Source organism: Littorina saxatilis, linkage group LG17, assembly GCF_037325665.1.
Source record: "Littorina saxatilis isolate snail1 linkage group LG17, US_GU_Lsax_2.0, whole genome shotgun sequence".
Classification (NCBI taxonomy): domain Eukaryota; kingdom Metazoa; phylum Mollusca; class Gastropoda; order Littorinimorpha; family Littorinidae; genus Littorina; species Littorina saxatilis.
The window spans coordinates 66,208,249-66,222,556 of NC_090261.1; the positions used below are offsets into that span (position 1 = coordinate 66,208,249).

The following is a 14,308-nucleotide window of genomic DNA, read 5'->3' on the forward strand; positions in this document are numbered from 1 at the left end:
GGATTTAGATTTAAGGCAACGCCTTTTCTTACAATCTGTCCTTGGGACGCATAGACACACAATTATATAATTAAAAAATCAAAAAAATTAAAAAAATTAAAAATTAAATACAAGCTGGTGGCAATCGAACATGTAGCAATAGTGTAACAAAAATATGTTCAGAATATACAATGCACAGCATATTTTGACGTAATACTAAGTTTGGTAAGTCAAAAGGCGTTAAACTACTCAGACATTAAGTGGCTTTTAACACATTTTTTAAAACTTTTTAATGACTTTAGGTGCTTAACCTTTGCCGTGCTTCCTGGGTTCACCTGTACCCAGAGACACACTAAAATCATTGTAACTCTGGAACCATTAAAGGTATCGTTTTGAAATTTTAAGTATCTCTCACACACCTAATTTGCTCTCTGTCTGCAAATTTTTAGTGTGTACATGACAAAACATCAGAATTAATTGATTATGATAATTTACATAAACACTACCGATGGCGCGGGTTCACACATACCCATACTTTTAAAGAGTAGTAGTGATTGTAACTATCCCTCTGCCGACGGCGCGGGTTCTGCTACACCCATAATTACCAAAGCGGCGGAACAGTGTCTGTCTGCCTGTTTGTCTCCAAGAGACTGTCTGTCTCTCTGTTTGTCTGTCCGTATCTCTCTGTCTGTATGTCTGTTGTCAGTTGCTCTGTCTGTCTGTCTATCTGACTGTCTGTCTCTGTCTCTCTCTGTCTCTCTCTCTGTCTGTCTCTCTCTCTGTCTCTCTCTCTTAGTCTCTCTCTCTCTGTCTCTCTCTCTTAGTCTCTCTCTCTCTTTCTTAGTCTCTTTCTCTCTCTTTCTTAGTCTCTCTCTCTTAGTCTCTCTCTCTCTCTTTCTTAGTCTCTCGCTCTCTCTCTTTCTTAATCTCTCTCTCTCTTTCTTAGTCTCTCTCTCTCTCTTTTTTAGTCTCTCTCTCTCTTTCTTAGTCTCTCTCTCTCTCTCTCTTAGTCTCTCTCTCTCTTTCTTAGTCTCTCTCTCTCTCTTAGTCTCTCTCTCTTTTTTAGTCTCTCTCTCTCTTTCTTAGTCTCTCTCTCTCTTTCTTAGTCTCTCTCTCTCTTTCTTAGTCTCTCTCTCTCTCTAGCTCTTTCTTAGTCTCTCTCTCTCTCTCTTTCTTAGTCTCTCTCTCTCTCTTTCTTAGTCTCTCTCTCTCTCTCTCTTTCTTAGTCTCTCTCTCTCTCTTTCTTAGTCTCTCTCTCTCTTTCTTAGTCTCTCTCTCTCTCTTTCTTAGTCTCTCTCTCTTTCTTAGTCTCTCTCTCTCTCTTTCTTAGTCTCTCTCTCTCTCTTTCTTAGTCTCTCTCTCTCTCTTTCTTAGTCTCTCTCTCTCTTTCTTAGTCTCTCTCTCTCTCTCTCTTAGTCTCTCTCTCTCTTTCTTAGTCTCTCTCTCTCTCTCTCTTAGTCTCTCTCTCTTTCTTAGTCTCTCTTTCTCTCTCTTAGTCTCTCTCTCTCTCTTTCTTAGTCTCTCTCTCTCTTTTTTAGTCTCTCTCTCTCTCTTTCTTAGTCTCTCTCTCTCTCTCTCTCTTTGTCTCTCTCTCTCTTTCTTAGTCTCTCTCTCTCTCTCTCTCTTAGTCTCTCTCTCTCTTTCTTAGTCTCTCTTTCTCTCTCTTAGTCTCTCTCTCTCTCTTTCTTAGTCTCTCTCTCTCTTTTTTAGTCTCTCTCTCTCTCTCTCTTTCTTAGTCTCTCTCTCTCTCTCTCTCTCTTTCTTAGTCTCTCTCTCTCTCTTTCTTAGTCTCTCTCTCTCTCTCTTTCTTAGTCTCTCTCTCTCTCTTTCTTAGTCTCTCTCTCTCTCTTTCTTTGTCTCTCTCTCTCTTTCTTAGTCTCTCTCTCTTTCTTAGTCTCCCTCTCTCTCTTTCTTAGTCTCTCTCTCTCTTTCTTAGTCTCTCTCTCTCTTTCTTAGTCTCTCTCTCTCTCTTTCTTAGTCTCTCTCTCTTTCTTAGTCTCTCTCTCTCTCTTTCTTAGTCTCTCTCTCTCTCTTTATTTGTCTCTCTCTCTCTCTTTATTTGTCTCTCTCTCTATCTTTCGTAGTCTCTCTCTCTCTCTCTTTCTTAGTATATATATCTCTCTCTCTCTCTCTTTCTTAGTCTCTCTTTCTCTCTCTCTCTTTCTTAGTCTCTCTCTCTCTTTCTTAGTCTCTCTCTCTTTCTTAGTCTTTCTCTCCCTCTCTTTCTTAGTCTCTCTCTCTTTCTTAGTCTCTCTCTCTCTCTCTTTCTTAGTCTCTCTCTCTCTCTTTCTTAGTCTCTCACTCTCTTTCTTAGACTCTCTCTCTCTCTTTCTTAGTCTCTCTCTCTCTCTTTCTTAGTCTCTCTCTCTCTCTTTCTTAGTCTCTCTCTTTCTTAGTCTCTCTCTCTCTCTCTTTCTTAGTCTCTCTCTCTCTCTCTTTCTTAGTCTCTCAGTCTCTCTCAGTCTCTCCCTCCCCCTCTCCCTCCCCCTCTCCCTCCCCTGCAAGAGGTCGGTGAAGGGAGAAACTCGATGCAACCACTGAAGTAGCGCTGTGGGTTTCCCTGAACCCACCCCGTCGTTAGAGAAATAAACGGTAAAAACCCTCTTTCAAATGTATGGGTTCAGACAAACCCGCATCGTCGTTAGAGGAATAAACGGTAAAAACCCTCTTTCAAATGTATGGGTTCAGACAAACCCGCATCGTCGGGAGTGTGTAGTCAAAAGCGGCATCCGGCAAAGGTTAAAGGATGATGGAAGTGAATTCCAAACTGAAGTACCCGAAAAAGCAAGACTGGTCTTATACAGGTCAATTCGTGGAATTGGTGGGATCAAGTTGACCGACCCATATCTGTGGGTAGCTTTATTAAATAATGATGTAATGTAAATCGGCACTTTACCGTGATACAATTTATGCATGAAAATGGCTTTGTTTAACTTGAGATGCTTTTCCAGTGGAAGAAAGTTAAGCATTTTTAATTTCATATCTGTTGAGGCATTATCCTTTACGATGAGTTTGGCCGAGCGACGATAGAGAGAGTCTAACTTTTTCAAGTGGACATCACTGCTGCCATCCCAGAGCGTCGAAACATAATTAATGTGAGGCATTACATGAGCATGGTGGAACATTTCCAGAGTCCTTCTGTCGGTATATTGCTTTAACTTGGATAAGAGGAAAACGTTCTTGGCTAATTTCTTGCAAATATGCTGTATTTGTGCCTGCCACTTGAATTCACAATCAAGAATTACCCCTAAAACGCGATGCTGTTGAACTTGTTCAATTGATTGCGTACCAATAGTAAGATTTAGTTTGAGTGGAGAAATCTGATGTTTTTGTCTGGTTGCGATTACCATACTTTTAGTTTTTATTGGATGGACAAGCATAGCATTAGCACTACACCAGTTATTTACATCGAGAGAGAGAGAGAGAGAGAGAGAGAGAGAGAGAGAGAGAGAGAGAGAGAGAGAGAGAGAGAGAGAGAGAGAGAGAGAGAGAGAGAGAGAGAGGCTGTCATGTTTGATATATGTACCGGTTGTAACGGGTCGGTTGGCCTAAACAATAAACTTTCTGAGTTCTGAGTTCTGAGTTTTCTCTCTCTCTCTCTCTCTCTCTCTCTCTCTCTCTCTCTCTCTCTCTCTCTCTCTCTCTCTCTCTCTCTCTCTCTCTCTCTTTTCTTTTCCTTTGTATTATATTGACACTAGTGGTACCCGTGCTACGCACTTTGTGTGCTGCGCATGCGATGTCATTTTGTTGGTTATGTGCTTGTGAAAATGTTGTTTGCACCCCTCCCCCCCCCCCCCCCCCCCGCACATTATCCCGCATATAATGAATTATATTCTCTTGGTGAAAAATAAAATGTTAACCCTTACACCGGTGCAATTCTGTAACACATGTTACATAGCCACTTGTGAATTAACAGAGAGAAAAATAACAAAAAACAGTCATATAGGTTTTCGCATCAATGGGAGGTAACGGCGGAACTGACCAAAAAGACTGCGCGACCGCACGCGACTATACAAACAAACAAAATAAAATACAGCAGGTATGACGTTTGCATGAATCCATGATTACGTCTACATGAACAACAGTGATAAAAGTGCGCATCTCTTCCCAGCCGTGCAGCGCTTTGAAAGTTGGAAGCATTAAAATTTAAACGGGTAAAAAGCCATCGTGAAGATACGAAAAAAAGTATGACGTCTAAAATACTTAATGATTCAAACGCATAGTATAACATATGTAATTGACAACAGAAAATATATACATGGTTCACACACACAATGCACACATCCATGCTTATTTAAAGTCATGTACACACACATACATGGCATCAAGCAATGACACATATGGAATATGTATAATGGACATGAACAACAGAAAATATATACATGGTTCACACACACAATCGAGTGCACACATCCATGCTTATTTAAAGTCATGTACACACATACATACATGGCATCAAGCAACACACAATTAAATGACACATATGGAATATGGAAAACGTATAATGGACATGAACATGGCAAGTAATTTACACCGTTACCTACTATAAAATTGATGATATATATATACCACTCACTTGCTATTCGCCTAAAAGCTTGCGGTGTGCTGTGACACATATAAGAAACCAGAAGAAAAAAGGACTTTACTTTGGCGAAAAGAGCATATGCTGCTTATTTTTGTACATAACTGCTATAACTGTATTTTTTCCGAACACTTACATGTAAAAAACATAGAGATATATCTTACCATTTCACTAAGACAGCCAAAATAACGGTCAAATTAAAGGGAGATCATGATGACGTACATGTCTATGGTTGCACCGGGGGAAAATATTTAGTCGCTGGAACCTATAAGGTTATACGGCGACTTATCAGGTGATAATGTTTCGAACTTATCTTTTAAAAATTAAGTAAACAAATCTATGGAATATTTTGGAGTTCCATTAACAGATAAACAGATCTATCTATCTTCTTATTATTTTAGGTTCGTCTGGGGTAGAGAAATAAAACACACAGCTAGGTTCGTCTGAGGTGCGGTCGCGTGTTTAGTCGAACCGAAAGTTGAAGAAGAACCAATCACAGATCTCTTTCGCCGCGATGTCAAAGTTCAGGTCAAAGTTCACTGTTGTCTGCTCAAATTTGCGAGACAAACCTCTTCAAACTTTGTTCGTGGACAAAATTGGAAGTCGGGACCTAGCGGAATCGATTTCCTGGGTCACGTTGGCATAGCAACCGAAGGAGAAGGCACAAATCCGCGCGGTTTGGTCACAGGAATCGAAAAACCACCGAAAACCCTACCAGTATTATATAGTAGATACATGTACATTTCAATGTTCTATCATGCATTATGTATTCGTATAGGTAATGTTGTAATTAGTAATACTGTATGATTGCGATTGACAATTGTCCTTTTATTGTCTTTATTTTTATGTCTTAGTTTAGCAGGGACAGATAGTAAGACTAGGCGTGAGCCTAAAATCTCAATCCTTGAATAATAAAGTGCGTTCGTTCGTTCGTTCGTTCTCTAACCGGCACATTTGGCTTGGTGGTAAGGCGTCCGCCCCATGATCGGGAGGTCGTGCCGGGTTCGAACCCCGGCCGGGTCATACCTAAGACTTTAAAATTGGCAATCTAGTGGCTGCTCCGCCTGGCGTCTGGCATTATGGGGTTAGTGCTAGGACTGGTTGGTCCGGTGTCAATCAATCAATCAATATGAGGCTTATATCGCGCGTATTCCGTGGGTACAGTTCTAAGCGCAGGGATATTTTTATTTTTTTTATTTTATGCAATTTATATTACGCACATATTCAAGGCGCAGGATTTTTATTTATGCCGTGTGAGATGGAATTTTTTTACACAATACATCACGCATTCACATCGGCCAGGAGATCGCAGCCATTTCGGCGCATATCCTACTTTTCACGGCCTATTATTCCAAGTCACACGGGTATTTTGGTGGACATTTTTATCTATGCCTATACAATTTTGCCAGGAAAGACCCTTTTGTCAATCGTGGGATCTTTAACGTGCACACCCCAATGTAGTGTACACGAAGGGACCTCGATTTTTTGTCTCATCCGAAAGACTAGCACTTGAACCCACCACCAAGGTTAGGAAAGGGGGGAGAAAATTGCTAACGCCCTGACCCAGGGTCGAACTCGCAACCTCTCGCTTCCGAGCGCAAGTGCGTTACCACTCGCCCACCCAGTCCTCGTTACCACTCGGCCACCCAGTCCGGTGTCAGAATAATGTGACTGGGTGAGACATGAAGCCTGTGCTGCGACTTCTGTCTTGTGTGTGGCGCACGTTATATGTCAAAGCAGCACCGCCCTGATATGACCCTTCGTGGTCGGCTGGGCGTTAAGCAAACAAACAAACAAACAAACAAACTCTCTCTCTCTCTCTCTTTCTCTTATTATAGTGTAATTTTGCATCATGCTGTAGCAGTTTCAAGAAAGAATGAAAAAACAATAAAAATACATTTCTGCAAACAACTAAGTCTGCCGAAAATTAGTTCCGGAATGTCACCGTTCACACAGGCAAATGCCTCCGCATAACCCAGACCTCTGGGTCTGGGAATTACACGCACTCACATGTATACTTACAAACACACACGCATACACATGCACGCATACGCATACATGGAGACAAACGTCTTTGAAAGACAGACAACAAATACACAAACACAGGCTCTGACAAAGTATCATACACGCACACACTCAAACACAACAGAATCAGTTTCCAAGTATGTGAATGTGTTTTTTTTTCTCACAGATTTATTACTATTTTTTCTTCTTTTCTTTCATAGCAACACCAATAACCAACGCTTTCTAGCTTTCTGCAGATTATATCTGTGACGTTGGCGTCAGAAATCATCTGATCACATACGTAGCAAAACATAAAAGTTGAAGGTGCGTGAAAGTTTGATGTTGTTAAACAAAATTGGTGAACCCCTTAAAAACAGAAGCACGTGCTGCAGTAAGAATGAAAAAAAATTACCAAGCTCAAAAAACAACCCCAGCCGAAGTATTCAAAATGTAAATAAAACGAAAACATGGGAGCCACAAATATAAAGTGCGCACAAGGTTTTCCTGATGAATCAAATTCAAGAAGATTGGTACAATCACTGAGAATGAATTTATCACCGAGATTATTATGGAGTTCAGGTTTTCAGTTAAAGTTTATCACCACATCAAAAACAATCACATTGAGTTTATCACTGAGGGGGAGGTAATCACAGAGACTGAGATTATTACTGAGACTGCAATTTTCACTGATATAAACATTTTCCCCCGATATTGATTAACTCAGAAGCTGCCATCCCTAATTATTCAACTGATCTATGAAGACAATATCGATATTAAATCATTACAAGCTTCTGGCGGCATCTGGCGGCATCTGCTCATCAGGGGGGACCACTCAGTGACGACTCAGCACGATGAGCAGCGACAGGCCTGAGGCAGACTCTTCACTACCCATCTCCAGCCCCAACGACGCAGGCGGAAGTTGTAACAGATGACGAGCATGCGCCGACGGATGTAGCAAGATGGCCGACAGCGACCCGTTCTGGGGTAGTTCAGTCTGCATGTGGCCGTTCTGGAGGTAACGGGACAACGATGTATATGTAACACACTCAACGACACTTATTTAAAGCTATTCCTGGCGTGTGGTGACATAATAACAACCCCAACCTGAACCGTGTACAGCTGTTGAGGCGATTAAAGACAGTCTTTGCTCAATTAATCCCGTTAAATCTTGTTCAATATCTTCTTAGTATCGGCTTTTCCATCTGTTGGGGGAACTCAAACTTCTGGTTCCTTTGGACAAGAATTAAGAAAAGTGTCGTCACAGTCGCGTCAAATGTATCACTACGCCATGTTTTTAAACAAAGGGACGTAATCGCTTCTCGTTCTTTTCCTAAGCTGAAAGTGATTGGAAATCTGTAGCTGTATCTGCGGTAAGCATACTATTTGATCGGAAGAAATATGGTTCCCATAATTATGGTTTAGCGGGTGAGAATTTTATTTGAGGACGTTTGACTGAGGATTTACGTTTGCAAAGTGAGTGGCTGCAGCTGGGTTAGGGCGTTCTGGGGTTCTGGGAGCTGGTCAAGCCTTTCAAAGCAATCCATGTTGGACTAAATTTCCACGTGTTTTCTGACCGGAAGTTCTGGTTCCCCGAACAAACAGTGTGGCCTTCATCTTGGGTCTGTTAATCATGCTGGGTCATGGGGTCGTGCCAGTCGTAAATTGACTGTGACAGGACGGGACTCACGTGCAATTGGCGTATGTGATGGCCTGCCTGGGCCACCAGGGGACGAAGCAGATGTCAGTGCGAGTGCTGCCCGAGGACAGCAGGAACCAGATCAGCAGGTAGTTACGGTGCGGGCAGTAATACAGCGAGGTGGGAATGCCAAAGAGGCTTGAAGAGAAAGAAATGAGGACATGGATTAGTTCACTGCGTTGTCAAGACCAACAAGAACTATATGCTCTAATAGCAGATCGGTTGGTACATTGTGTTACACTGTTGATACACTGATCTGAAGAGCTGCAGACCATCATCATCTGGAACACAATAATTGCGAACTGGCCTGTACACACTGAAGGAGTAAGGGACGTAACTGCATTGGCATATCACAGGACATATGAAGCACACACACACTTTGCTGAGTTTGGCTCATGGAGTTTAAATTGAAACTTACGTTAGTCTCTTCGCTTCCCGTTTAGCTTGGTTGGTGGCGCTGCTGATGTCAAACATGGCGGTTTTGCCTCCCATGATGGCCTCGTAGGCTGCGGGCTGGTCTTTGAAGCCAGCCTTTTTCAGACTGGACGCACTGTGACACGGGCAGGACATGGTCAGTGATAGGTGCCGGTGACAAATACAGAATTATACGGGTACGTTTTACGGGGATAGAAGCCGTGTAGACGAGAAGAGGAAGAAGGTCCCACACACACACACACACACACACACACACACACACACACACACACACACACACACACACACACAACAACAACAACAACAACAAAACACACACAAATACACACACACACACACACACACACAAACACACACACGCACAAACACACACCAACACACATACACGCACAAACACACACACATACACAAAAACACGCACGCACACTACAAAACACCTATATTAAGGCTGTAACCTACCTATCGATATCTAGTAACATCTTCACGTATTTCATCACGGTGCCATCCTCCTCCAGTTTCTTCATGCCTTCAAGGTCAAGGTCGTTCTCTTCCGCATCTTCGGCGATTACCAGGAAGTCGGAAGCATTCTGGGCAGTTGCCGTAGCAACGACTCCAAACAACGCCAGCTGTGTTAATTAAAATGCAAAATGACACTTGTGAACACAATCATGATTCTCTACTTCAAGGGGAAGACCGAGACCGGTCACGCTCTAAGTTCCGCGAAGCATGCGAAAGTAATACCTATTGTTTTTAATTGTGACTATATTTTTAAAGTAAACATAACATTTCCATAGATTTTTGGAGTAAGGAATTGCTGAGTAATTAAATTCAACGATTGGTATCATTTTGGTTAACCAGTCGAACTCACAGAATGAAACTGATATACAGTAGTTTCTCTGGCCTGCAGAAATGTCTCCCTGTTTATCTCTGTTTGTCTGTTTCTGTGTGTGTGTCTGTCTGTCTGTCTGTCTGTATGTCTCTGTCTGTCTGTCTGTCTCTCGTTAACATCTTTTGTCCAATTCAATTGCAGTTACCTCTATCGACAGCCACAAGCAGTGGGTATAATAATTCAAGTCTTTTTTTTCCGGCAGATAGCTCTTCGTGCATCTTCTTTGGGTCAATACACGTAGTTCAGCCTACCCTATATGCATAGAATTGTCGGCCCAAACAACACGTCAATCCTTTTCATCAAAGTCATTACTTCGTATAAAAACACCTGAACCTATCCTTGTTTGACTGCACTCTAAACGAAAGTGTTCCACTTTTGAACATATTTTTTGTAACCAGTTGTGAACACAGAATGACAGTACCTTATTCCACTAACAAAAGTTGCATACATGGTAAACACTAGTGTTAAACTACTGAGCTGAGGCGCACGAATCGACAGTGGGTGCCACCCAAACAGGAGAGAACAAACCGCGGGTCTGATTGGTTGAAATCACAACAAATCTCAATTTCAACCAATCCAACACCGCGGCTGACTCCCGACCGGTTGGATAACTTTCTCGTGCACCTCGTGCACTTACAAAAAGTGTGTTCAAAAGTGAAACAACTCAATTTAGAATGCGTTCTTATCCACAGCAGAACATCACCTACGCTGTCCACGCAGACAACGTCGTCCGCTCTCGGGAACACGTCTGCATAGAAGCTCTCTCTAGCCTCAACCACTTCAACCGACACTTCGACGCGCATGCGCAAAGCAACGTTGACGCCCTCTGGCACCTCCTGCTGTGTTCCACGAGCAATCTGCACGTGCTGGGACTGTCGCTAGGCAACAGGCGCGTCATCAGCGACCGCCACGTCAACGCCTCGGCGTCTTGGTTCACCAAGTCTTGGGCCGTCGGTGGAGACGTGAGCTGCTACGGGGCTGGACATAGTGGTAAATATAAGATGTGTTTTACGGAATGGGCAGCTTGGCCTTGGGCTGCAGGTTTGTCGGAACAAGATCGCAGGAAAGTTGTCGCAGTTAAACACTTCAAGTGTATTTGCAATTTTGAACCGACTTTTCCCTCTAGAGTCGGGAAGGTAGGAGGGTATAGTAATGCGAACCAAAAGAAGAACACGCACACTTTCCGCTAAATTCAGGCTCCAAAAACAGTCGCTCCAGAATCGGGCAGAAAGGTAAAGCGTGCACAACATGTACCGCCCGGGGGTTTCGTGTCTGCTGAGAGTCGACCAATAGTCGGTCGAAAATTAGGTGGACTGTTCACGCGAACAACTCTTTTTGACAATTTTGTCACGCCAACTTTACCCAACTTCTTGTTCAATGTGCGTAAAAGTTGGTTGAAAGTTGGGTGGACTGATCACATGAACAACTTTCTTTTGACAATTTTGTCTCGGGAACTCCCCCCGACTTCTTGCCAACGAAATGTGCGTAAAAGTAGGCTGCAAACTGGCCATGTGTAAAGCATCCCTGTACGGTATTGATGTTGGATTTTCTTCTCCAGGTGGTTCTGCCGGTGGAGATTGCGAGTCTCCACAGTCGTTCCTCGCCTGGCCCGTCTACTCCAACTTCATCACGGGGGATCCAGGAGGAAAGAAGAAGATCTCGGTGCTACTGGAAGCCGCCAAGCGTGGTCAGGATGTGCGCGGAGTCATGCGTGACCGTGGCTACTCCTTCCCGTTCCACTTCGTCAACTGGGACACGGCTCAGGGCTGGGTCGGAGGTCACAACGTCATGCACGTGGGCCAACGTCACTTCTCCTCTCACGTGGGCATGCGCAGAGAGCCGGCCTACATGTGGCTGTCTTCGTGGAGCACGACGGGACGAAGACACAACTCTCGCTGGCTGCTGAACGGCCAGGTGAAATAGACAAACACAGAATCTCTCTGTCTCTCTCTGTCTCTCTCTGTTTCTCTCTCTCTATCTATCTCTCTCTTTGTCTCTCTCTCACTCTCTCTCTCTCTCTTTGTCTATCTCTCTCTTTCTCTCTCTCTCTCTGTTTCTCTCTCTCTCTCTCTCTTTGTCTATCTCTCTCTGTTTCTCTCTCTCTCTCTTTGTCTATCTCTCTCTCTTTGTCTCTCTCTCTCACTCTCCCTCCATGCCCCCCACCCATTCTCACACAATTCGCTAAAATATTAAGCGTTTCTTATGGGTGCGCGCGTGTGTGTGTGTTTGGGGGGTGAGGGTACTTGTCCCAAGGACAGATTGTATAAAAAGGCCCGGCCTTAAATCGTCATCCGTGTAAAATAAACTTCAAGTTCAGTTGAATTCTATCAGTTTAAATACTGAAGATACCATTATAAGCCGTAGGCTTGTTGTTTTCACTTGATAATAATGAAAATAATAAAACATTGTTTAAACCAACGGCCAGGTTAGCGTGGGAGCCAACCAAGACTCCGTGTCTTTGGACTGGATGACGGACTCGTGCTGGAGACATATCTTCACCAACGACGCACGAGGCCAGCGCGAGCAGGGGTCACTGGAAGAGTTGCTGCTCTTGGCGCGAGGAGGTCACAGGGTCAGGGTCGTTGTGGGCAACATGGCGGCGGAGGCTGACGTGCTGAGAATCAGGGGAGGTCACCTGTCCGCGCAGCTCCTGAAGCAGTTGTCTCCCGTCAGTTCTGCGAAGGACCACCATCACCTCCTTCATGACCAAGCCAGGTTGGTTCGAGTTTTTGTTTGACATCGGAACCCACTTTTTCGGGACCCCTCCACCCCCGCCCCTCCAAATTAAGACCCCCCCCCCCCCCCCCCCCCCCATAAGACTTTTTCAGATTTTCTGTTCGTGACCTCTCAGTCTCTTGATTTACCTCCAGCCCCCTTCTTTTTCACGACCTGACTTTTTCAGATTTGTTGGTGTCGTAAAAAAGGAGGTTCCACTGTAGCAGCCACCATCCCAACTCCATTCCCCTCCACTACCGTCATAACTCTAGTCCTCACGCACTTGCATGCATCTCTTCAGTCTTCCCGGCCCAAATAGCAGCATAAGGACAATGTTTTGTTTAAGATATCATTTATATGTACCTGAATTGTCACTTCCCTACCTCCTCCTCAGTGCTTTAAAAAAAGTCAGTTTGAATGTAGCTATCTCATTTAACAGACAATACGTGTTGTTATTATTGAAATGTTAACACTCTACAACGGTTTTTTATTTCCCACAGATGGAGCTGGCAAGTGGTACACACGACAGGCACAATATGGCGTCACGAGGTGTTGCTAGGCAACCATTCCGTAGTCTCGGAAACCCGCTACTCCTCTGCCGTGTCTTGGTTCGTCGACACCAGACCCTGGTCCTCCATTTACCACTCCGCCAACAACACCATCATCGCCGGCAGCACAACGGACATCGGCGACGCAGTCGTCAAGGGTGCGGATGTAAGAGTTCGTCTTCGTCACGTGACCGACAACGGCGACATCTTCGCCCCTGCCGTCAACCTAAAAATCGAGGGAGGTAACTCTGCGTCGCCCGTGACGTCAGCTCAGGTGCTCCGTTACCTTACTGTGACGAGGATTCCGGCGACACTGAAGTGCGCTTGCAAGGGGAGTTAACCTGGTGGATGACGAGTTTGGACACGAGAGGAGTTATGTCCCTTCAAGCATGGAATACTGCTCGGAAGGCGAAGTACTTTGATATCACTCTGATGCCTGAGATCGAATGGTTCGTCAATTACTGATAAAATGAACTGCTGAGAGAGAACGCCTCAATATGTATGTATTATTTCTCTGTACAAGCGCAAGATATAAGAACCCCAAATACAACTCTAGCGTAGTTGTTGTTCTAAAAGTTTGGCAAGGGTTGGGGAACCGGAGGGAGAGAGTGTGACATGAGAGACGAAAGGGAGGCAATTGCCACGCCGTATAAACGGTTGCACCGACTGAAAGCCGCGGGACCGGTTGCATCGACTAAAAGCCGCGGGATCAGGACAAGCGAGGTGAGTTTCTCCACAAAATTACAAATCTCTTCTCTTAATTAGTAGATTATCATATAACTTTTGTTTACACTTTGAACTTAGGTATTGTAGCATCACATCATCGATTTTTTTCATTGATTGCATTCACGTGTGAATGTTGAACTGTGATTATTTACACTTGTTAAAGCGCATTTTTGTAAATTTTGACTTTCAACCTTCACCACCAAAAATCAAGCTTTCGGACAAACCTACAGACAATTAAGATGTAATCAATGATTATTTATTGACCATTGGGTTAAATTTTATTAGCTAATGTTACATGGTTACTTCATATTTTACGGATATGTAAAGACACCAAACGTTTGACGGTTGCACACCACGGAAGAGCATGGTTGCACGTCGCGACAATATTTGATTGCCAGCGGTTGTGCACCATGGGACATTGTCCTTCTAAATTTGCCAGTAATATCAAGTTATATTTGGTGAATGTCTCAGCTCTTGTTTTGTTATGTTGTTATAGTCCCCCACCACCTTTATTGCCGATGTTCTGTGCGTTTTTGTACGATCCGATAACTCCAAATTTTGCTTCTCTGCAACCCCCAACCCCCACGATAGCGGGCTACCACCCCCACCGATCCCGGCAGAGAGGTTGCAGAATGGAGATCTCTGGTATCACGACGGATAGCTATCTTGATGTTAGCGAAGAGATGGTGGAAGCTGTGGACGCTGTTCTTTCACAAGGGCAAGCTCAGACCATA

The 14,308-nt window shown here is 43.9% G+C and overlaps 2 protein-coding genes across 2 annotated transcripts in view; one reads left to right on the plus strand and one right to left on the minus strand.

The window, feature by feature from the left end:
• Nucleotides 1-6,712: 6,712 nt before the first annotated feature.
• LOC138952212 (uncharacterized) overlaps nt 6,713-14,308 on the minus strand; it is a 78,667-nt gene continuing 71,071 nt past the window's right edge. Inside the window, exons 2-5 of the mRNA XM_070323818.1 lie at nt 9,156-9,322; nt 8,680-8,811; nt 8,253-8,399; nt 6,713-7,574 (exon numbers count right to left, since the gene is read on the minus strand). Coding sequence (XP_070179919.1) covers nt 7,409-7,574; nt 8,253-8,399; nt 8,680-8,811; nt 9,156-9,322 — 612 coding nt within the window. The 3' untranslated portion in view covers nt 6,713-7,408. The remainder of the gene's footprint in view (nt 7,575-8,252; nt 8,400-8,679; nt 8,812-9,155; nt 9,323-14,308) is intronic.
• LOC138952599 (uncharacterized) lies at nt 9,344-13,398 on the plus strand. Its single transcript, XM_070324291.1, has 5 exons — nt 9,344-9,430; nt 10,278-10,575; nt 11,144-11,499; nt 12,011-12,300; nt 12,801-13,398. The coding sequence occupies exons 1-5, from the start codon at nt 9,344-9,346 to the stop codon at nt 13,186-13,188; spliced, it is 1,419 nt and encodes a 472-aa protein (XP_070180392.1). The 3' UTR covers nt 13,189-13,398.

Excerpts from the sequence above, each read along its gene's own strand:
- LOC138952599 (XM_070324291.1), top strand. The coding sequence starts at position 9,344 with ATGACACTTGTGAACACAATCATGATTCTCTACTTCAAGGGGAAGACC. Across the intron at positions 9,431-10,277 it reads GTTCCGCGAAGCATGCGAAA|CAGAACATCACCTACGCTGT; the intron begins GTAATACCTATT and ends TCTTATCCACAG. Across the intron at positions 12,301-12,800 it reads CTCCTTCATGACCAAGCCAG|ATGGAGCTGGCAAGTGGTAC; the intron begins GTTGGTTCGAGT and ends TATTTCCCACAG.